The sequence below is a fragment of the Aptenodytes forsteri genome, unplaced genomic scaffold (genome assembly GCF_000699145.1).
Source record: "Aptenodytes forsteri isolate BGI_AS27 unplaced genomic scaffold, ASM69914v1 Scaffold124, whole genome shotgun sequence".
NCBI lineage: Eukaryota > Metazoa > Chordata > Aves > Sphenisciformes > Spheniscidae > Aptenodytes > Aptenodytes forsteri.
Window position 1 is genome coordinate 828,986 of NW_008794230.1, and position 25,661 is coordinate 854,646.

The following is a 25,661-nucleotide window of genomic DNA, read 5'->3' on the forward strand; positions in this document are numbered from 1 at the left end:
ATCTATTGCTGGCCCTGGCATCAAACTGGTAGGAGTGGGATGGATTGAGGTTCCCCTCGCCCGGCATCTCTAGTTTATGATGACTACATAAACAATACCTGTGGCTGCTGGGAAGAACCAATTTTTAGCTAAATTAAAATCTACAGGGATTTGAATAGATACAGTTCAAATTATTCAGTATCTTGTGATGACTACATAAACAATACCTGTGGCTGCTGGGAAGAACCAATTTTTAGCTAAATTAAAATCTACAGGGATTTGAATAGATACAGTTCAAATTATTCAGTATCTTGTTACTGAATCATGTCAGCAATTACTACTATAATATTGGCAATATACTGAGTCTGTTTTCATGGCACATCGTGCACCAGACTCCTAGAGTCTTTGGGAACTGCTGTTAAGATGAACAATGACCAAAGGCTATCATCAGAAAATAATAGTTTGGCCACAGCTATTTTAAGCAGAATGAAATGGAAAAAAATATTCAGCAGGAAACAAGATGTCTGACGGAGGAAAGGTGTGGGAAGAAGGCTGGAGGGACAGAAGATATGGGAGGAAGGCTGGAAACTAAAGCTTAGAAAGCCACCCTATGCAGCATGAATGAACATGATTTATTCCTGAGGAAGGGTACAGGATTTGGAAACCTATCAGAGTAAAATGTCTGTATAAATTTCTGTATAAAATGAAAGCAAGGCATTACAAAGAACAATTCGGGAGATGTTCATCAGCGTGTTTCAGATATACAGGATAACAATTTTTTCATTTGAAAAATGCATTTGCCACTCTGCTAACTTGTTTAGAAGCCTGGTTGCCTGCTTCTCAACAACATTCATAGAAGAAATTGGGATTGTATATGTAGATTCAACACCCAACAGACTAGTGCAAGGAATACATTTTTCTACTCCCCTGAGCATTTCACTTTCTTGCAGCATTAATCCACTCTTTCAGAGAGTATATCAAATTAAGCCCTCAGGCCTTGGCATGTAGAGGATGTCTGGCTTCTCATTGTGTCAATGACTCTTGCCAGTCAGTCAGTGACATTATCTAGTTTTTGTAATGTATTCCTCCCTCTCCTTTACACACACACACAAAATTGATACTTACAGCTGCCTAAATTTCCCCAACATCAGATTACTGTTACAAATAACAGATTAGAGGCAGGTACATTCAGTAAAACCTTGTTATTATTTAATCTTTACATTGCCAGCTTGAAAGAAAATATACGTATATAAATAATGTACTGTAAAAGCCTTAATGTACTGAAATCAGATTTCAATCATAAATTTGGAAGTACATCCTGAGTATCTTAAGCCTAATCCAGACAGCAATATGCTACTGAAAAAAATCGCCTTACCTTGGTACAATCTTGCATTTATTATCAATATTAATTATGCAAACAATGCTATGCTAGTATGCTGAAGAACACTGTTAGAATTGAGAATTGATAATAATTTTATCAGGCAAGGAAGTGGTCTGAAAATACGTGCTACGATTCAAAAAAGAAAACTGCAGTGCACATAGCCGCTGAAGGGACTGATCAGTAGTACGGCAATTCTAAGGGAAAAGGATCTGCGAAGGACAGCATATCACAAACTGATCATGAGTCAACAACACCATATTAGAATATATAAATAGAAATGTCATATGCAAAAAGTAATCCTTGTGCCCTATTCAGCTACTAAAAGCTGTGTGTATGTTCAGTTTAAGAAAAATGCTATCCCTGTGTTCATGATCACTACTATCGAAATCTGGGGCAGCTCATTCGGTATTAATTTTCTAGGTTCATCTACATTGCTTTTTGCCTCCACCTCACCCTTACTGGATAACACCCCCCCTTGTTTCCTTAATTTATTTCTGTTTCTATTGCTGAAGAATACTTCCACTGTACCCTTAAATTTACTTTGCAAGATGTAATTCAGCTTGACTGTTGTCAACTGTCCTTTTAATCCTATGCTTTTCTGACCTCTAAAACTAGCCTTCCTGACCGATGTACTCTTTTTCCATTCTTCCTGTACTGGGTTTGCATGGCAAGGTTTTGGTAGCGGGGGGCTACAGGGTTGGCTTCTGTGAGAAGCTGCTAGAAGCTTCCCCTATGTCCCATAGAGCCAATGCCAGCCAGCTCCAAGACGGACCCACCGCTGGCCAAGGCTGAGCCAATCGGTGACGGTGGGAGCCATATTTAAGAGAGGAAAAAAAAAAAACCTGAGCAACTGCAGCCGAAGAGAGGAGTGAGAATATGTGAGAGAAACAACTCTGCAGACATCAAGGTCAGTGAAGAAGGAGGGGAGGAGGTGCTCCAGGCGCCGGAGCAGAGATTCCCCTGCAGCCCATGGTGACCATGGTGAGGCAGGCTGTGCCCCGGCAGCACATGGAGGTTAACAGTGGAGCAGATATCCACCTGCAGCCCGTGGAGGACCCCACGCCGGAGCAGGTGGATGTGCCCAAAGGAGGCTGTGAACCCTATGGGAAGTCCATGCTGGAGGAGGCTCCTGGCAGGACCTGTGGAGAGAGGAGCCCACGCTGGAGCGGGTTTGCTGGCAGGACTTGTGACCCCGTGGGGAGCCCACGCTGGAGCAGTCTGTTCCTGAAGGACTGCACTCTGTGGAAGGCACCCATGCTGGAGCAGTTCGTGAAGAACTGCAGCCAGTGGGAAGGACTCATGTTGGAGAAGTCCGTGGAGAACTGTCTACCATGGGAGGGACCCCACACTGGAGCCAGGAAAGAGTGTGAGGAGTCCTCCCACTGAGGAGGAAGGAGTGGTAGAGACAATGTGTGATGATCTGACTGCAACCCCCACTCCCTGTCCCCCTGCGCCGCTCAGGGGGAAGAGGTAGAGGAAATTGGGAGTGAAGTCGAGCTGGGAAGAGGGAGAGGTAGGGGGAAGGTATTTTAAGATTTGGTTGTATTTCTTATTATCCTACTCTGATCTGATTAGTAATAAATTAAACTAATTTCCCCAAGTCAAGTCTGTTTTGCCCATGATGGTAACTGGTGAGTGATCCCTCCCTGTCCTTACCTCGACCCACGAGCCTTTCGCTATATTTTCTCTCCCCTGTCCAGCTGAGGAGGGGAGTGATAGAGCAGCTTTGGTGGGCATCTGGTGTCCAGCCGGGGTCAACCCACCACACTTCCATAGGCTCTCAGCTTCCACAAAATATCCATTTTGAAGAGGCCGAATAAATAGGCAGTTCAGTCTATCCCTCTCCCTGATAAGGCTTATTTTGCTTCCAAATCTGCCCTTGCTTGGAACACAAGTTTCAGAGTTTTTGCACTTCTGATTCTGACTAAATAAGGTCCATGCCTATTTGCTATTCACGCCTCACCAGTACAGCTGTACTCACAAATGCATTTCTTTAATTTCTCAAGGTTTGTCTGGTATCTGCCATTGGAATGTGCGTGATCAATTTTCCTTGAGTAAAATCACCTCACCAGAGCAAATGACCCCAGCTGACGCTCAGTTCCCTTAAACACAGATGTTTATGTATAAGCTTAGAAGACCTGTATTACCCTTTTCCTGAAAATTTACTACTGTTAACGGGTAAAATAAAAGCCACACCTGAAAAAAAAAAAAATCACCCCTCTTACTAAAATACATGATATTGCCATGATACAAAGATGATTATGCAAATATCCAAAATATTGATACACTGTAACCTAGAAAATAAGAAGAGTTTTTGGAATAGCTTCCCGACATCTTTCTGTTTTGTCCCCTCACACCCAGCCCTCTGCCCTATGACTCCAGTGACTTCCTTTTTGCACCTGCTAAGGGACTTGACACAACACAGAGAAAAAAGACAAGATATATTTTCTGAAATAATGCTGACAGCTCAGCCTTGGTCCCGTGAGACTCAGGAACACATGAAGCATATGTTCAAAGGAAGAAAAAGCCCAAAAACTGAATCAGTGTACCATACTTCCATTAACCATTACAGTCTCAGATGATAAAGCATGTATTTAATCACAAAAGAAAAAGACTAAATCCTCTCATTCAGAATGTAACATACAGGTTGTCTAAATGTCTTTGAAATGATAACGTGGATTGACACAGACAAATCCCAATACCAATGTGACAGCTTTTCTCTGTGCTCTGATAGGTGACAGAAAGATTACAGTCTCATTTAATATAGACAATATAGTCAATTATAGTCTATATAGTCAATGAAATGCAATCAACTCAAGTGTATTTGTTGTGTTATTGCTTTATATAATGTGATTTTGCATGGACAAAGACTTTCTAACCATGACATAGAATTACTTTGATATGAAAAGTTTTAGAACAATTTGTATGTATGAATATGAGGAAACCATAAATCTCTACAGCAATCTACATTCAAAAATCAGTTGCTGGCTTGTTATTAGTCAAGACTTATTTGCACCATAAATGTTTAAAAAAATCCTGAGAGGTGTAACAGTAAGACATTAAAAAAAATTTCTCTAAAACAGTGTTTAGAGCAAGCAATATGCAGAACTTTTGCTTTGAAACTAGCAAGTTGATGCTTCACTGTTAATGTATATTTTTTCACCCACGTTTACAGTGCAATTCTACTCTGAAAAGCGACTGTGTAAAAACAGCACGTCTTTAATGAACAAAGCTGTTCTATGTCTATCAGAGACAGACCTCTTCTTTAACTGAGAAACACACACTTTTACTAGTTTTTACTCTAATTAGCCTGGAAAAACAACATAATAGAGAGAAAGTGAGCTCGATTTTATTCCCTTCTCTGACTTTATAAGCTGATTGTTACATCTAATTAGTTACTTTATGCCAAGCCATGAAAATGAAAAAAATGGGAACAAAGAAGACACAAAGTATCTAAGGATATGGTTTCTAGAAGTGGAAATGCAGGGCGGGGCAGTACTGTGCATAGAAAAGAGAGGAAAAACACATTTTTCACAGACAGCCTCTGACTTTTTGTTTTTGTTCATTCTAAGTAATTTCATCTTCAGTTTTTGGAAGCGCTCACAATTTTTATTCTTGTATTGTGTTGACAAAGGAAAAAAAAAGTTCTTTTTTGTTAAATCTCTGTCATTGAAAAAACATACATTTGTTTTAAATTTTAACAACAATCAGAGATTTAGCAAAGGATTTCTCAATGAAAAAAAATTAAACCTGTGCCAAATGACATAAAAATCAAAATTCCTCTCTAACAAATACTTCAACAAATATAATCAGTTACATATGGTATATCACCATATTCAAGGGTACGCGGTAAGGATTATTCTTATACCTTATAGTAAAAAAGTAAGCTAAATGATTGGCCATTCTCAAACAGTCCCAGAACTCTAAATATTTGTATAGGCTATGTATACAGAGCCCAATTATCCTTCTAATTTAAAAATATTAAATACATACTTTTATAGAGGAAACGTAGCAAAAGTAGTTGGGAGGAAATTTGATCATAGCAGGTATACATAACATTGTTTTTCTATATATTTTTGAATATTTAGTTATTTAACAATTATTGGCATTTGGGTAGTTAAGAAAGAAATACAGCCTTATAGCCAGTAATTCTGGAGTACAAAATTATTGGTATATCGCATCATTAAAATACACCCAGTTACATGGCAACATATAGAAGTTTTTTAAAAAGGTTATGTGCATTATTACTTATATATAGGGCTACAGATGGCTTAAAATTCACATAACATTTTAAGCACTAATTCACTTCAAGTTTGATAATTTAAATATTTACTGTGAAAATATATATCATGTTTGATATATTATGAAATACAACTTCTGATTTAACAACACCTGCAATTACTTGTAAAGATTGATTTGTGATTATTTGAACAATTACTGTTTCTACAAGGATATAGTATGAAAAGGTCCTCAACCTCAGGTTACTACAGTTAAGTAAAACCTATAAATAAACACCAAGCATGTAGCTATTTGATTACACATTTTAAAAAAAAAAGATATTATTCTTCCAAAAACTAAGTTGCACAATTATTCAACACTGTAATCAAATTGCATTTTGACATGCCAAATATCATTAAACATCCAAAAACCAAAACAGATCTTTAATAGCTTAACTATTTAAAACAAAATAATAAAAATCTCTATTTATGAAAAAGAAACCTAGATGATCAAGTTGTATATCCTATATTAAGAATTTTAATAATTAAGTATTTGAGTATATCAGTTACACATTTGGAATGGCTCAGAATGCATCTTCCATAATAACTTCCTTACTTAATATTTTATAGTCATAGTTAACAGATGGATTGCTATATTTAAACAATGCATATTCATATAACGAGTGAAGCTGTTAAAAGCTCTGTTTCATTGTAAAATGCATATTACTGTGAGCTTAAAGTTGTTGTTACAGAAAGTGTAACAGCAGACAGAAAGCTTGATGCAGTTAGCATGTCCAGCCTTTATAAGACTCGTATTTATACTATCTGAAGGTCTGTGACTAATGTAAAAGGGTTGTCAGTATAACTGCACAAGTCGTGTGAATTATCTACCAGAAAAAACAAAGTAAAAGTAGCTATTTGATTACACATTTTAAAAAAAAAAGATATTATTCTTCCAAAAACTAAGTTGCACAATTATTCAACACTGTAATCAAATTGCATTTTGACATGCCAAATATCATTAAACATCCAAAAACCAAAACAGATCTTTAATAGCTTAACTATTTAAAACAAAATAATAAAAATCTCTATTTATGAAAAAGAAACCTAGATGATCAAGTTGTATATCCTATATTAAGAATTTTAATAATTAAGTATTTGAGTATATCAGTTACACATTTGGAATGGCTCAGAATGCATCTTCCATAATAACTTCCTTACTTAATATTTTATAGTCATAGTTAACAGATGGATTGCTATATTTAAACAATGCATATTCATATAACGAGTGAAGCTGTTAAAAGCTCTGTTTCATTGTAAAATGCATATTACTGTGAGCTTAAAGTTGTTGTTACAGAAAGTGTAACAGCAGACAGAAAGCTTGATGCAGTTAGCATGTCCAGCCTTTATAAGACTCGTATTTATACTATCTGAAGGTCTGACTAATGTAAAAAAGGGTTGTCAGTATAACTGCACAAGTCGTGTGAATTATCTACCAGAAAGAACAAAGTAATGCCGTCAACCTGGAATTTTGAATTCACTCATGAATTTCTCATTCTTATGCCACCAGTCCAGATGGATACAAAATAAAATAAAACCTTGTATTTCTAGACTGGAATAAAGGGAAGGAGATGGTCATGAAGTTTTACTACTTCTTCCCTTTCTCACCTTTTTGATTGTACTGAAATAATTGGTATGATATACTTAATTTCATCTTTTTCCTTGTCCTGTCTGGAAGAAACACCATCTAACCAAGATCAACTTCAAAAAAACAAACAGGTAAATGAACAACTGAATGAATGTATGAGAAAGTAATACACTCAATACAAGTAGGTATTTAAAGGCAACCTAAGGAAAAATGATTTTTGAAAAATGCACTGTGTTTTGTACTCCGTCTGCTGTTATTTCTGGTATTTTCTTATTCTTTGTTAGAAAAACTTCAAAACCAGCAAACTGCACTTCTCAGAATACAGAAAATCAATGAGAAACTGAAGGTATTAACATAATAATATCTACTCTCTCTACTGCAAAAACAATCAAATCAAGCATGGCATTTTTATAGTGAGTATTTAAATTAACATATTCTTACATTTTCTTGTATGTTTATATGTTTATAATATTATTCCAATTCATTGTTCCAGTTGCAGTCAAAACTATTCTTGATGTAGCCAGTAATATGTTCTTCATGCCACTTCAGAATGTTTGCATTTATAACACATTTTGAATACTTCTTTTCTATAGACTCAGTTCTGCATACAAAATTAAGAAATGTTTATTAACACCTTGAGCTACTCTTCATTCTCCTCCCTCTGTATAGTATGTCAGTTGTATTACCCCTTTGCTTTGCTCCCCGAACTAATTTCCTAGCAATTCCCAGTGCTGGTTTTCTCTTCGTCTTTCTGATTTCATCTTCTATGCATATTCAACTGTATACTACACGGGAAATGTGTCACTGAAATGACTATATTCATTATAGGCTTGTTGTCACACTTCACTTTTATTATATTACTATAAAATGATTCTTCTCCTAAATTAAATCCCATTCTTTAGCAATCTGATTCTTTATATATGCTTTCTGTCTTCTCTTCCTCCTCTTCACCATTTTCCAGGACCCAGAATCAGTAATTGCCAGGCTACCATCCTTTCAATTACAAAGCCTGTGTGCCTGTCTCCAACAAGAAGTGCCTGTCAAAAGATTTGCAAGCTTTTGGCCAGTGCATTTGTACATATTGAGTCTAGTGGCTCTATAAAGACAGTAAATAAGAAATAGCTGGGTTTAAAAAAAAAAAATGTACCATAAGTTTAAAAAAAAATAAATCTACAACTGGAACTTATTAAGTCTGCTGACAATGGAATATAGTGGGAGCAGGAATTGAAATAGCTCATTCTTTCACACTAGTGCTAAGCTTTCAGTGACCATGTAAGTATAAAGGTAACAAACACACCTCCACTTTTGTCACTGTAGGAAGAGTATGAATAGCCATGCAAAGCAGATCTATGACACAAGGACTCTGTTGCTGTTTTCTGACCAGGACCACGTATTTCAAGGGACTATTCCATACCAGATACAAACCACCCCTTGCATTATGGACTGCACACAGTCCTATGTTCTTCTAAGCTTCAGCACTTCCTCTTCCAGCTGTTTGTGGACCTTCAATTCTCTCTTAATGTTCTGTTCTCTTTTTCATGCTCCTCATTGAGTGATTTCCAGGTTGCCTTAAATTTTGCTTTCCTCATCCTGATTGCCTTGTGTCTGCTCTGTAAATGTTTCTGTAAAATTACACTCATCTAGGTTTTGTTTCCTGCACATATACGTATCCTCCCCTCAGCCCTTTCCCTGTTAATAACTACCATCCAACCATTTTAGATTACACAAATTAACTCACCTGGAGAATTTTGTTATATAATACACAGCTCACAACAGCTCATCTCTAGCCCTTGCTTTTCTACAGCTGTCCTATTTACAGGTAACTTTACTCAGATGAACCCTCTTACTAAAAGTAAATCCCCCCCACCCCCATAACTTCTAATCAAACACCCACATAGAACCCTTGATGTGTCCTTGAAATTTCTTGGTAATCTCCCAAAATCCTGCAAACATTATGAATTCCAATATATGGAAAAGTATCTCTAATAATGTTCATTGTACTCCACAGCATACTCCAGATTTATGGATCCTATTATGTCAACTTTAGCACCTGGTAAGTTATGTACTCTACTGTGGCATCTCTGCACTCAGAGAGAAATCTCACTGGAATCTAAATCCTTCTTGAATCTGATATATATATCAAGCAGAAAATTATTAATGCCTTGGATTCACTAACTTCTTGCCACAGGCACATTTGCTAAGCAATGTCATCCCTTGAGATAAATGATAGCACCTCTAAAAAACTAGACTAAATATTACTTAATAAGCCAACTGTTAACAACATGTGCTTAAAGGGGTAAATTTCAGGTTATTAATAAATAAATATTAACAGTAGATAATTTAGCATTTTATGTAGATTTTATATGTTTGGTAGGTAACATAAAATTCCCACTAATACCAAAGTTTCTGTTCATTTGAATGAATGTTTTTAAAAAGAATAAAACCATGAAAATATTCAACTGACAAAAACCAATACAAGCCTGCATGTATCTCAGGTAGCAGTGAGAAGGGAATACCACACCCACTAGAATTTTGCAAGTAAGTAGTGTACAGTAAGTAAGTAAGCTGCAAGTAAGCAGCTACAAGAGGCCATGTAACATCCAACACGTCATGCCATGCAGAAAGGAAGCGATCCTTGCAGAAAGTGACCATGTGTTGATTCTTGCTAAATGTAAGCTAGCTTATGCTAGGAAAAATAAATCTTACACAGTTTGTAAAAAAGGGGTAGCCAGCTAAACTGAGACCTACCTGTAAATTTCAAGGAAAACTGATACTTTCACGGACAATTCCATTGGTAAAATCTCTACATACTGTTAAACTCTGTTAAACATTTAAATTCTGCAGAATGGAATGAGGCAATTCAGCATGCAACACATCAATGAATGTAAACGATATATTACATACAACTTCTCTGAGGCCAAGCTAATTAAAGAATGAAACCACACCATATGTTAAAAATTCATTTCAAACTTTTGTTGAACTAGGACCATGAACAACTAACGTGCAGAATCCAAACATGATAACAACAGCCTTTCCTATCACAAACATTGCAGTTACTTCCCTATTCTGCTTCTCACTTGCAGCTGCTACCTTAGTCTTAGGACAGCCTAGGTTACTATGTCTGTGTAGATACAAAAATACTAACACCTATGCTTTGTGGTGGTGTGCAAAAGATTATATCCATGGAGAAAAAAAAATAAATTATTGCTATTCAAATATTTTAAAATACAATACATAAAAATATAGACCAGTATTTAAAATTCTATTTTAGTTAATAACTTGTTTTGATGAAAATTTACTATAAAGAAGTTACAGTATTTCTCATTTGCCAGGGAAGTTATATGAATCATTACTTTTACTGATACATATAATGATTTGGAATGTAAAAAATGGCTGAAAACAAGTTGAAGATGAAGTTTCAGTGACAAAAACTACAGAGGCAGTATGGATCCAATAAGAAAACTGATTGTAGTAGAGAGCAAGTTGTCTCTGATCTTGGGAGAATGTTTTTGGACACCTAACAGCTTTTTTATTACTGTGGCTGATTAAAATGAAAAGCCTTACTACTAAAATGTTCTTTTTGATGAGTTTTTTTGCCATGAACTATAGACCTTGCAGTCCAGTGGGATACAAATCCTTTGATCCTGTGCAGTCACATAAATTCAAAGTCGTAAAACAACATTGAATTTGATTTTATTAGTGTGGCTGATGTTGCCAGAATTGTAATGCAACCTTGTTTTTCTTCTCTTTTCTTCCTTTTCTTTTGGGGAGGGGGTGGAGAGGAAAGGAGAGTTTACTGTCAACATTGCTTCATAGTATAAAGAACTAATTTATTTGGAAACCAGACTCCGAGATTAAGCCATTATAACAAAGCTTTGTAACTACATAGGAAAGTAACGATATATATCACATTCTGCTAAGTTGCAACCAATGATTTGGTTGAAGCAAAATTCGAAGCAAAAAGCAGTGTAAGTACAGCACATGGAAAACAGTAAGCAAAGATAAAGTTATATATCTATAGAAGGATAACGGGCAACAATGAATACTACTTTTCAATAGGAAATATCCAGCCAAATAGTACTATGAGTTTGCTGTGAGAATAAAGTAACTCTACACTTTTAGAAATTGAAGATTTTCATTCTGTATGAACACAATTTTTGTCTAAAAATTCTAAGAATACCTACACTGAGGACATGACTAGCCTCGCCACCAACACATAGAGAATTCACACATGCAATGAAAACAACTAAAAGATTTTGAGGTGTAGCAAGCCATTCACTTCCTAGCTATGGAGGGAAATTAATTTTCTTGGGCGTTTTTGACACCAGATATCAAAATAACAACAGAGGTTCGATTTTACTTTAAGAAACATAATCACCTAAAAGAGTAATTCTCTGATGCTTACAATTATCACGTTCCTAACGTGTTATAGCGAGGGACCTCAACACGTCAAAACAAATGGATTGCTTGGTGAAACAGTCCTTCCTTCAACAGAATATATTATGCTACAAAAAATACTACCTCTTTCTCTATAGCAAAGGAAATTAAGGCAGAGGTTAATTTCACATTCAGCTTCACATTCAGAAAAAAACAGTTTTCATTGTTACACACTTTCAACAGAAGGACAAAAAACCCCAACCTATTCCTTTCCTCACAACTTCATTATAGAAAAGATTTTTTCATATTGACAGTATAATACTTGCCTCAATTATAATGATTAAAGAGAATATTCAAGCTGTGGATATCCTTGTCAAGGCAAAGTATATGAGGAGATCCTACACATCTTTTGTGACTTCTATCTTAGTTTAACTAGGAAGCTTCCAATTCTGCAGATACTATCATAAACTTTAGTGGTAAAACCAGAAGACAGTCTTCAAATATTCACCAATCGGGTAACATTTAGAAGAAAACCCAACAGCGTGTTTATAACTAGTCTTTTGAATGCTGTAGAGATGTTTATGCTACACTTAGCAGATAAAGATACCAGTACACTTATCTAAGATACAGCTCATGAACTCCAGAGATTCTACCTAGATAAACAGAAGTATAACATCAATTATGGAAATGACCCTGTAATTGTGTAAAAGACATACCTACTTTAAACAAGTGTGGGTGCCAAAGCAACCTTAATTTTCTCCCTCTCCATCATTGTTTCCATGTAGCGCAGCTACGCAGAAACTTACTCTTCAACAGAACCAGTATCTCATTCACTGAACATGATGGGAGTTATTCCAGACAATAATTACAAACTATATTATGAAAAAGCTGCAAGCTTTTAAGACTTCTGTATTATGTGTGCTGAACAAAGCATGGAACCTCAGGAAGAGACACAACAGTATTATAGTAAAGGCATGAAAATGCTGACCTGGAAAAGCAGATTCTATACTTGCTCAAACTGCAAAGTTCCTGCAGGATGAGTCACAAGTCATTTTAGTCACTTTCTCAAGTGGTAACCAATGATACACCTTATTTTCTAAGCAACTATCTTGAGATTCTGGGATCCAATTTATAGTTGCAAGGTAAGTTAAAATTGAACTTTGATATGAACATATATACAAATGTAAGCATCCCAATAAATTTGTTATACCTTAGGTCTCTGTGCATAAAATATGAATAAAAATAATACATGCCTATCTAAATACATATTGTAAAATCCAATTTATACATATGAAGCATCCTGACAAATTAAAACTTGTGACACTGGAAAACCCATGATGAAACTATCTGTATTCAGCCCACATTTTGATTAATAAACAAGGGAGGGTATTACTCACTGACCAACAAAAATAAAATCAAATATTGAATAGACTGCATTTATTCTAGGATACATATTCTGGGGGAAATCGTCCACTTATAAGTAAAACCTGTATCATGATGCCCAGATCCAAGTCTCTACAGTCTATCTCCTATAGTTTTCTGTCTTAGCTTCCAGACTACTTCTTTCCCCCTCCAGCTTGCCGGTCTCGTCCTAGTATCTCTTCTCACCATTTTCTACCTAAAGCTCCACCTCTCACATCTCTATACATCTTTCCAGCTCTTGTAGTCTGCTTCAAATTCCAGTGGCTTTTCTTTCACATTGCCTCATCATCAAAAGGGGGTCAGGGGACAGGCTCCTAGCTTCCAGTTTCAAAGCATCCTTGGAAGGGTGATCCCCACCTAACCAAGAGTAACTTGTGGCACCCATTAATCAGTGGAACTTAGTTTTGCCCCGGTGTTATTTTATAACAACTTTGGTGGCTTCGGTATCTTCGGTGGCTTTGTGGGAATGGCACATTAAAAATTTGGTCAGCACCAGAAGATGCAATCGGTACAATGAACACTAGATTTGCAAAGTCAGAAGCTGCTAAACTCTGAAGTCTTTACTGAATATGAGAAAAAAATAGTTTTGTTTCAAAAGTTTTAACTTCCAATTTCAGATAGATTTTCCCTCTATCAGCAAAATGTTCATCCTTGCCAGATTTGTCCCTGTACTAAAGACAGGAATATTAGAGCCAGAATTTTTAAACTATAGAAAATTATGTATTTCATTCAGAGAAATGGCTTACAATTATTAGATTCAAACAAACGTCTGGTGTAGTAAATTTCAAAAAGCAGATAATTTTGGCAAGGAGGCATGGGGTACATGTTTTCAAAATTAAAATGGTAAGATAACATTGATACTACTTAATTTTTTGTGGCTTTTATACTCCCATGATCACCTTTCACTTTGTTTCTCTTGTAGACAATTGTTTCCTATGTTACAGAGGTCTTCCAAATCTGTCAAAATAAAATGTCATTGTGTTCACAGTATGTGTTCCACTTTATTCTCCTGAGTGCATAACATATTTACTCAAGGTTTGGGGATAAATTAACTTTCACAAACTATGATAAAGGCAGGGGTTTACAATGAATTTTTTTAGAAGAGTTTCATTTTAGCCCTAATTAAGCAGAGTGTTTTGTAATGTGTCTAAATTCGAGCAGGAGCTCAGTCTTGCTGAAGTTTTAAGGCTATAAATTATCTTGTTGATCTCTACACACATTTTAGCTATATAATACCATGTCCGTGTCCATGTGCTGAAACAGAGTTAAAGAGATTTTCACTGTATTTAATATATAGAATATGGTCTGTGGTAACTTCTTAAATAAACAGGAGAATCCTTGGATCAGCATGTGGAATTAACAGCATTCTGCAGCTGACGTGAAGTCTAAACAATCCAAGTTCTTACAGTGAAATTGTATTGATGAAAATAATAGAGCGACAATATAAGATATGGCAAGTAGCAGTGAAAAAAACCCAACACAATGGAAGAAAAGATTCTTCCTGGATATTCAAGCTATCTGATAAGAAAACAATCACAGTGTAAACATACCATTACAGGAAAATAAGGATGAAAAGCACCCATTGCATCAAAAATATGGAAAATAGGATGTTAATGGAGGAGAAGAAGGGGGAGAATTTTGCTTAATGTAAGTATCAGAGCACAGCAGAGATACTTAAAACTTCATCAAGAATTTGATTATAGAGTATGACATGAATATAGGCATTACAATGTGCAAGTTTTTAAAACATAATTAAGCACTGAACTGGGGAATATCTTCATACACCATGAAGAATCATTCCAAGCTTGCTTTCTGAATGAAGATGCAATTGTCAACAAGTGGTTCCAAAGAGATTAAAGTGCTTCTCACTAGCTCTTTGTGTGCTTGTATGCACCCGGTAGAAAGTTATTGTTTTATTGCTCTTGTCCTTTGCTATCATTCCCTAGTCTGCTACTCCACCTTCTCTAGCACTGGTCATGCAAATTTTTCATTACAGGGTGATTTTTCTCCTGCTAGGATTTTTCTATTTCAAGAAATGCATACATCTTGCTCCCATTGTCTGAGATCCTTAGGAGTACTGAAATTAATACTTTAATACAACTACATAGGATTTCAGTCTCTTCTTTCTCATATTTTTTATGCTTTTCTCCATCTTTATATTTTCACTGTCTTGCACTGCAGAGAGGCTCCACGCTGAACAGGGAGAATTCCTTCATGAGCACAAAGTAGTCAAAGTAGCCAAGAAGAAGGTTCATAAAGACACACAGTACACACACAGTGGTGAAACCATATATTTAGCAGCTAAGCACAAAAGACTGAAACATTTCAAGTTAGGCAAGAGTAGTATCAATAATTAACCACAAGCTGGGAGACCTTCATCAGTAACACCACATGGAAATGCTGAAAAGCCTGAACAGCTCATTAGGAAAGCCTGACTAATAAACCCTTGCTGACCTTGGCTGCTCCTTTGAGCTGCAACTCCATTTCACCAGACAGAAGCATGCATGATACAGATTTTCTTCTATTTGTGCATGCGAGGACATGAAAATCCAGTGAAGAACACACAAAGCAGCTAGTCACTTTACAGATGCATTTCATCTTGTAAAGGTTAAAAACAACTATCTCAGCATCCTGAAGCAAAATTTTATCACCAAAAGTCAGGATGTTATCCACTTCTTAAATGTTGTTTTGTCAAGTACTGTGGCATATCAAAACTTTCAATGCTATTCATCATTGGCCCTCATATTTTAATAGTAGATTTCAAAACACAGTGAGTTCTCACAAATTGTGAAATCCCTATCCTATGCAAGAACTCACATAGACACACACAAAACTGAGGGGGGGGAGTGGGAGTTAAAAATTTCTGTTTTCCAGAAAGGAATGATAAAGATCCCTACCTAAGAGCATCCGGGTCAGACATTTTTCAATTGAATCTGCTCAAAAAAATTCAACTGTGTTGTAATAGACTATCTACAAAAGAGAAGATTTAGACAAATTCAAATATTTTAAAATGTTTCCATTTGGTGTTAAAGCATCTAACTTCTGATGTTCTTTCTGAAGCTGAAATGAAATTTTACTTTTACATATAAGTAAAAGACATTTTAAATTGTCAAAATAAAAGTGAAATCACCCACTTCTATAAAAAAGTTTTTTTGATAAGCATTCTGGCATACAACAGCTTTCAACACTATTCACCATTGCCTCCCACAGTCGAGTTACGAATTTCAAAATGTAGCAGGGAGAAGCAGCACCTTTTGTTATACTCATGTTATAATTACAGAGCAATGGAAGCGTTCACAAATGGAAGCACACTGACTGTGATGAAAAGGAATGGGAAAGTGAAAAGACAAAGGGCCGGGGAAGGACTTGTGAAGCATGAGAGATGTAAAAAACAGATTTGTAAAAGAGTGAAAAGGTCATCACATATGTAAAGCTTTATTACTTCACTCAGTAACTGAGAAAATGTTTTTATGCCTTTGCGGTCTTAGTACAAAATAAAAATCAATCATTTTGAAATTATCAGACAATTTTGACTGGTGCTATGACTTTCCCTTTCATGTTCCTTTTTCTTCCACATTTTTCAACCTTTTTCCATGGCATTTTGAGGCACTGGTCTTTAATCTCAATTTATGATATGAAATTGTTTTCAAAGTTAAGGAAATTCTTCTGTGAAAAGGAAATTACTTTCTACCCACTTCTACATTTCAGCTCTGGAAACCTTCGCAAAAATGCAAAAATGCAAACATTAGTAAGGAGACCACAAAGGTCACTATGAACACCCCATGATACATTCTTCTCTAAATGAGGCCAGACTGTTCTTTCATAATGTCACGGGCAGTTATACACCAACTGCGTTACCGTTCACTATTTGTTAAGTTTCAATAATATGTTCATAACTGTGTTAGATGCAACTGCAGGTATTTCTTTCTAAAATTTGCAATGAGATTCTTCAAGAGATGTAGAAATATTATTGTATTATATAATTTTTATTGCACAATTTACAAGCCATCTATAGTCTATATTTTATCAAATATCTATTATTTCTTATAGAGTATATTATATAATGTGCATCATATAATATATAGTAATATTATTATTAAAACCTGTGATTAATGGCTAAAGACACTATTATTCTCAGTTTGGGAACATGTAAAAGATGTAGTGAGTTGATGGAAGCCTAATAACCTCTGTCAGAGAGAAAGATCCATGCATAGGGTACAGAGTTATAGGACAGCTTAGGACTTTTATTCCACCTTCCAAAACCAGTATTTAACTTCTGTGTAACTGAAGATGGAAGGGATATTTGGTACCCTTGTGCTAAAGGGAGGAAGGAGAAATTAGGAAAAAAAACTTAACTTTTTTACTCATTTTATCAAAAGAACTTACAGGGAAAAAAAAAATACCCTTGTGCAGCTATGTGTTGGATTAACTATTAAGTACTGCAATCAGAATATTCTCTTCAAGTTAATTCATTCCTTTCAGAAGTCAGTAGTCCATTTACAATATTTTGATTTAATGTTAAGTCGTTGTCATCTACTTAGTTGGTTATTAGATACTGTAGACTTGGTTCTGTAGGGAAAAATACTATTAAGGTGATGACAGCTACTACTTATCTATTGAGCAACTTCGATTCTAGTTCCATAATGTGCAAGCTAATTTCTGACCTAAAACTAAGACTGTGCCAGATCCACAAATAGTGGGCAACTTTCAATGCTATTCATCATTGGCCCTCATATTTTAATAGTAGATTTCAAAACACAGTGAGTTCTCACAAATTGTGAAATCCCTATCCTATGCAAGAACTCACATAGACACACACAAAACTGAGGGGGGGGAGTGGGAGTTAAAAATTTCTGTTTTCCAGAAAGGAATGATAAAGATCCCTACCTAAGAGCATCCGGGTCAGACATTTTTCAATTGAATCTGCTCAAAAAAATTCAACTGTGTTGTAATAGACTATCTACAAAAGAGAAGATTTAGACAAATTCAAATATTTTAAAATGTTTCCATTTGGTGTTAAAGCATCTAACTTCTGATGTTCTTTCTGAAGCTGAAATGAAATTTTACTTTTACATATAAGTAAAAGACATTTTAAATTGTCAAAATAAAAGTGAAATCACCCACTTCTATAAAAAAGTTTTTTTGATAAGCATTCTGGCATACAACAGCTTTCAACACTATTCACCATTGCCTCCCACAGTCGAGTTACGAATTTCAAAATGTAGCAGGGAGAAGCAGCACCTTTTGTTATACTCATGTTATAATTACAGAGCAATGGAAGCGTTCACAAATGGAAGCACACTGACTGTGATGAAAAGGAATGGGAAAGTGAAAAGACAAAGGGCCGGGGAAGGACTTGTGAAGCATGAGAGATGTAAAAAACAGATTTGTAAAAGAGTGAAAAGGTCATCACATATGTAAAGCTTTATTACTTCACTCAGTAACTGAGAAAATGTTTTTATGCCTTTGCGGTCTTAGTACAAAATAAAAATCAATCATTTTGAAATTATCAGACAATTTTGACTGGTGCTATGACTTTCCCTTTCATGTTCCTTTTTCTTCCACATTTTTCAACCTTTTTCCATGGCATTTTGAGGCACTGGTCTTTAATCTCAATTTATGATATGAAATTGTTTTCAAAGTTAAGGAAATTCTTCTGTGAAAAGGAAATTACTTTCTACCCACTTCTACATTTCAGCTCTGGAAACCTTCGCAAAAATGCAAAAATGCAAACATTAGTAAGGAGACCACAAAGGTCACTATGAACACCCCATGATACATTCTTCTCTAAATGAGGCCAGACTGTTCTTTCATAATGTCACGGGCAGTTATACACCAACTGCGTTACCGTTCACTATTTGTTAAGTTTCAATAATATGTTCATAACTGTGTTAGATGCAACTGCAGGTATTTCTTTCTAAAATTTGCAATGAGATTCTTCAAGAGATGTAGAAATATTATTGTATTATATAATTTTTATTGCACAATTTACAAGCCATCTATAGTCTATATTTTATCAAATATCTATTATTTCTTATAGAGTATATTATATAATGTGCATCATATAATATATAGTAATATTATTATTAAAACCTGTGATTAATGGCTAAAGACACTATTATTCTCAGTTTGGGAACATGTAAAAGATGTAGTGAGTTGATGGAAGCCTAATAACCTCTGTCAGAGAGAAAGATCCATGCATAGGGTACAGAGTTATAGGACAGCTTAGGACTTTTATTCCACCTTCCAAAACCAGTATTTAACTTCTGTGTAACTGAAGATGGAAGGGATATTTGGTACCCTTGTGCTAAAGGGAGGAAGGAGAAATTAGGAAAAAAAACTTAACTTTTTTACTCATTTTATCAAAAGAACTTACAGGGAAAAAAAAAATACCCTTGTGCAGCTATGTGTTGGATTAACTATTAAGTACTGCAATCAGAATATTCTCTTCAAGTTAATTCATTCCTTTCAGAAGTCAGTAGTCCATTTACAATATTTTGATTTAATGTTAAGTCGTTGTCATCTACTTAGTTGGTTATTAGATACTGTAGACTTGGTTCTGTAGGGAAAAATACTATTAAGGTGATGACAGCTACTACTTATCTATTGAGCAACTTCGATTCTAGTTCCATAATGTGCAAGCTAATTTCTGACCTAAAACTAAGACTGTGCCAGATCCACAAATAGTGGGCAGGATGTTATCACCACACATACTCTCACAGTTTAGAAGGAAGTATGAAATTTGCACACATATAGAGAAGCTGTGATGTGCTTTGGGAACTACTTCCGAAAGACTTAGCTGACATCTAGCGGCAGGAGCAGGAAAAGTAAAAAATTCAACAGTGGAGAACAGAAATAGTTTAATGTCTTAAAAATATATCATTCAATTTTTTGTAAATAATAGGTGAAAAATTCAAGAAATGCTTTGAACACAGCAACTAGTAAATGTAGTTAAAGGTAAATGGGCAAAACTAAGTATTTTTCTCTGCTATATTACCTTTTCTAAAGATTATCTTCATGTGGATGATTCAGTTGAATTATGGACATTAATGAACCCATTAAGAGATGTTATGAGTTATTCTGATTGTTATGCAATATAATACGATACAGATTCATCAATAATTTACTTGGTGTAATAAAAGTTATAATCTTAATTTAATGAATACGCACACTACATTACTAGAATTGATTTCAAGTGACATCAAAAAAAAGAACAAAGCTTCAAGTTACTGTGATAACATAAAGACGGCAACACAAAATAAACAGAATACTGTCATTCGCCCTCCCTCTCCAGTGATTGTTTTACATCCTTCAAGACTGCTACATTCACTGCAACTTCAACTGTCTACAGAATCAGCACCAACCCTTTCAAACTGGTGGTATGGGTAAAGCTCTGGTTGTACTCTTCGGAAATGAACATAGCAATAACAAATCTTAAAGAATAAAAATCCATTAGGAATTTCATTCACATAGTCAAGGAAAAAAAAACTTCCAAAAGAAGCAGTACAGAAGTATAGTACACTTTCTATTGCTAAAGAATAAACAGATCTCTCACTCATAAGCCACTATGTACAGGTTTCAAGGGACAGATTCTGGATAACTTTGCTTGCTTTCACCTTCAGAGCACAGTTTAATAATTTTTTGAGAACTTTCCCCTACACATACCTTCCAGTGCTCCTAAAGATTTTTCTAGGCATTTTAGGAATAACAAAGAATAAGGCTCTCACTCCTAATCTTTTACAGAGAAGGTATGATGATCAACCTTCTTCATAAATACAAAATATGTGATTTGGATCAGTTTGTAAAAGAGCTGGTTCAGAGAAATTTCTGTCTGTAGGTTCCTTCAGTGCATAGTACAAAATCACATTTAACCCAAGCATTTCCAATAGTAGGGATATTTATCACCATATTTTTTTCTGTTATACCCTTAAAGAATAAAATGCAACGAGTTATTACATTAAATCACGACACAGTTTTACTTCCCTATATGTTCCCATATGAAATTTTATAATGTAAAGTTCCATATGTACAGCAGTATGTAGTAATTCATATTTTTCATCTTAAAATATATCTTTCCCTTCCTTCAAATAATGAAAAGCCACAAGAAAGAGATTATACAAACAATGTCTGGCCTTCTCTAATGCATTCCATTTTTACCAGTACAAATGCTGGTAACATAAAGAATGAACAAAAATCATGTCCCTTTGCTGTTATATTTAAATATTACAGACAAGAAATTTCAGGGAAAAGCAATAATTTTTAAATGAATCACAAAACCCAGGAAAAATTCCTTTGAAATTAAAGACAAAATAATAAAGGCTAACAACAGAGATGCAGAGAAAAAAAATTCTGTTCTTTAAAATGTTTGAACATCAGTGACACAGGAGAAAGAACCTCTTAAAGTAGACAGGCTATAAAAAAAGGGAAAAAAAGTTTGAAATTACACCTTTTCATTTAGAAAACTACTAAAACTTAGAAGCAAAACTAACAAATTTATGATTTACCAAAGCAGCAGGACCATGTAGCAGCAGCACCTGACTCTCAGATTTCACCCACTATAAAAAATAACATGCTGCGGTGAGATTTGACATTCTCTTCACAAAATGAATAACTTAGTGTTGACCTTCTTTGGACACAGGACATATTAAGAATACAGGAATTTAATATTTTCAGCCTAAATGTTTTTTAGATTATTAGTCTGGCACTATATAGAAATTTTCACATGGCATTCTACACATTCCAGAGAAATAAACAGCTCCAAAACAACTGTACAAACAAAAAGGAGGCATCTATGACAGTTCACATTCTAGTACAAGGAATTCATTGTCAAGGACATACAGAAAAAGAACAGGAACACTACTCAGATGGCATAGCATTCAGAAGACACGCAAGCATGTGATACTATTATTTATTCATCAGTACTATATACCATAACCTGTGTGCAGACTCTGTTTCAGGAAACCCTTAAAACACTAATTGCTGGAAATGGTATACTAGGGAAACATTTCTCAGTAATTTAGCCACTATACATCTTTTATGAACCTGATGCCTTACACCAGGCTGGGCTGAGGTCCAAAAATCAAGCTGTAAGGAAGGGGCATGGAGGCAGTGGTAGTGGAAGCAACAAGGAAGAGACAATGAAGACACTCAGACTTGCCAAAAAACCCAAATCAAAACAAAAAGCACCATACAGGAGGAAGGCATTACCCTTACACTATGTATTTCTTATATGTGTTTTCTAAGCACCCACTGCTGGTCACTGCTGGAGACAGGGTACTTGCTTCAGCTGGCCTTCAGTATAGGAAGTTTTTATGTCCTTCAATATTGTAAAATGAAAAATCACATTATATCTCGAATCATCAGTCTTACAAACTTACAAACAGAAGTCTGTGCAAGGTCTCCAGTAACTTACAAGTAACTCCAAAATGGAAATCCAAAAATCTTGTTTGAATTCTGTCTTGCAGACAATAAACATAAATATTATTTTTCTGAATCAATTATTTTTCTGATCATCATGATGTAGACCTTACACTTCACTGATGTTACCTAAAAGTCCTACAAACCATTCATATCACCTTTTCTGGTTTGCTTTTGGAACTACATAGTATAAGAAAAAAACATACCAAACATGAAAATAATCGCCAAATGCATGCAATATAAGAAAACATGATCTGTATTTCATTGCTGCTAAGAATGCATAAGTCTTCTACTAATCATGGACAGCAAATATTTGCATTTTAGCTCATTTCTAATTATATTTACATAGATACATAAAATGGTGAGGTTTTATGGTGCTGAAAGATACATCACAATTTCACTTTTCTGGAAACAACCCACTCACATTTTCCTTACTAAACAAGATAACATATAAACACAATTAATCATTAAGACATGATATTTGAGGATAACTCAAATAATCCAGATAAAAAATAATAATCTGATTTAAAAGAGAATGTTTATCTCATTCAAAGTTGACAAAGGAGACGTATACCTGTCTCCTCTGCCTCTACTGTTTCCAGGGTTGCTGGAGATGGACAAACACATTTTTCTCTTTCATTGAGACTATGTATTCTCTGATATACCCTCTCAAAATGAATAAATCCCCCCTGCATCCACCTACTGTTCTTGTGTGGGAGAGTTACACTATTATTTGTAAGAGTTATTATTAATAATATTTATTGTACATTACTGTTGTATTTACTTTAGTGCTAGCTTGCATTTCCCTGTGCTGAATTTTAAGAGATGCTGCACACACCAGGGACTCTGCCTGTCCTGTCCACTCCACAAGCTGCTACCATCATTCCACCCCTGACTACTCAAAGACCTCACCGAGCTTTCTGAACTTCGTAGGTTTTACATCCATTATGTCCTGGCCTTTGTGCAGAGACAAAGACATAAATACTCTGTGTAATACAAATACTGTACTTGTACTAGTCTGATGATTCCTATATGTGATCTACCTAATGACATGGTCAATGTATCAATATACTGGATTATCAGACTCCCCGTGTTAGTAAATTTGTTTTTTTCCATTCTATTTGCCTTAATGATGACAAAGAAATACGGAATGTTTTGTACTTGATGACTTGTATACTAAGGATTTAGCATATGGACCTGTATTAGAACACAGTGCAGCTATGCTTAAGACTATATCACAACTGGTGAGAAAAGGAAGACGCTGTTACTTTTTCTTTAAACTAAGACTGCTCAGCAAATTCACTTTAAGTTATACATACTGCCATTTAAGTTCCTGCTTTTATGATAAAAACACTTCCTTGTAATATTTCACTTTGCTTAGCAGAGTCAATCATGCCAAGGGAAAGTGAGTTCTAATATTAAACTTTGTTATTTCTGATTTTGACAATTAGACAGTTGGTCAAGTTTACACTTACAAAACCAGACATCAATAAAGAGTGTGCAATACAAAATTTCAGAGAGTCTCACAAATGGAATTACCATGCTTATTTTTCAGTCTAAAATTACAGAAAACTGCTTGTACAGAAGTATGTTTCACTGAGGAAGAGTGAAAATGCCAGTGCCTTAATATAATAAGCAAAAGTAAAAGCACTGCACTGCTGAGTTAGAGGGCAGAATTTAAAAGTACAACAATAAGCAAAACTATAAGGGGGAAACATGTAAGAATGCTTTTTGCCATCATATATGAGTGCATGTATGGATTTTAACTAGATTAGTTTTAACTGAGTTGGTAGTCAGCTGAAAACAACTTTTAGAAAGAAACAATTAAATTCTTAATATTTGATGAAAAGTATATGTTTGCACTACTTAAATCTGTAAAATGCACTAGAGTCAGGGAAAGAAAAAAAAATCATTACAAAAGTATACCTTTAATGTTTCAATTTCTTCTTTGTGTTCCCTCTTTAAATGCAAAATGGCAGCTTGGTACTCTGTAAAAATAAAAAAAGTACATTCCATTAGAGTCAGAAAACCATGTGCCATCTTCAGCATAGTATATTTCATACAACAACACTGGGTCCAGAATGCAGATGCAGGCTCTCAAATAAAAGACCTTTTACAATGGTGATGGAAAAGAAAATCTGAACACAGTAATTAGCATTATTTTCTAAGACCACATGACCAGATTTTCCATGGTGTTTCTGAGAGCAAAGGATAAAGCAAAGAGGTCTTCCATGCTGAGAAGGGAAAATGGGGGGAATATACGTCAGACTGAAATAACAGGAGGAAATTTTAGTTTTGCTTAGCTTTACAGATAAATGTAGAGCTGATAGGATATTATGTCATACACATGCATGCACACACACACACCTGAATTCTAAAAAAACACGCATTAAATACAACTATTTAAACTGAACTGTAGACATACAATCACTATACACAGGCAAATTGGATAAAAGAGCAATCACAAGTATAAATGAAGACCTGGAAAAGTACCCAACAGCAAGAGATACAAAGGATTCTTTGTCTTAATCTATCAGATGAAGATTAATTATAGGGTTTAAGTACCTTGACAGGGTACTAAATAGCTCTTCCATTTAGCAAGAATATAATAAAATCCAAAGGTATAACATGAAAGCATGAAACTTAAAGCCAGAGAAATTTAAATCAGCAATGAAAAAATGAGGAGGCTGGGCATTGATTACACAGGTTTAGTGATGGCTGTAATGTTAAGGTGTAGATTTACCAAATGGACCTCTAGAACCTGTGTCTCATACTATGGTTTCCTTTAATCCATACCATGGCTACATTTGGCCAGACAAAGAAAGAGAAGACCTTTCATTACAGCTGTGTAATGATTTAAGAGAAGCCTTTCTTCTGTAAGACATTGGCCCAGAAGCTACAGCCCTCCTAAACAAGAAACTGGAGTTTATTCTTAGACCATCAAAGCCCCACTTCTATCTGCTTCCAAATCAAAATTCATCCAAAAAGTGTATTTCCAGTTCCCTGGCCTGGCTTCTGCTTCCTTGACTAAAAAAGGAATCAAATCCTAATTTAAACAAGGATTGAAAACAGTCCAAAGACTTTAAATTTTACTGTCAATGTTCTCTAATACTAAGGGGTTTGTATGGTCCCTGGAACAGTAGAACCAATAAAACAGCATTAGAACATCAAAGCATGGACCAAAGCACCAGATCAGTCAAATATTCCAGTGCTTGGGCAC

At 35.2% G+C, this 25,661-nt stretch overlaps 1 protein-coding gene across 1 annotated transcript in view; it reads right to left on the minus strand.

Moving 5' to 3' along the window:
- Positions 1–25,661, minus strand: part of FMN1 (formin 1) — a 157,833-nt gene that overhangs the window by 108,476 nt on the left and 23,696 nt on the right. The window contains 1 exon segment of the mRNA XM_009285818.1: positions 24,368–24,429. Within this exon segment, the coding sequence (XP_009284093.1) occupies positions 24,368–24,429 (62 nt within the window).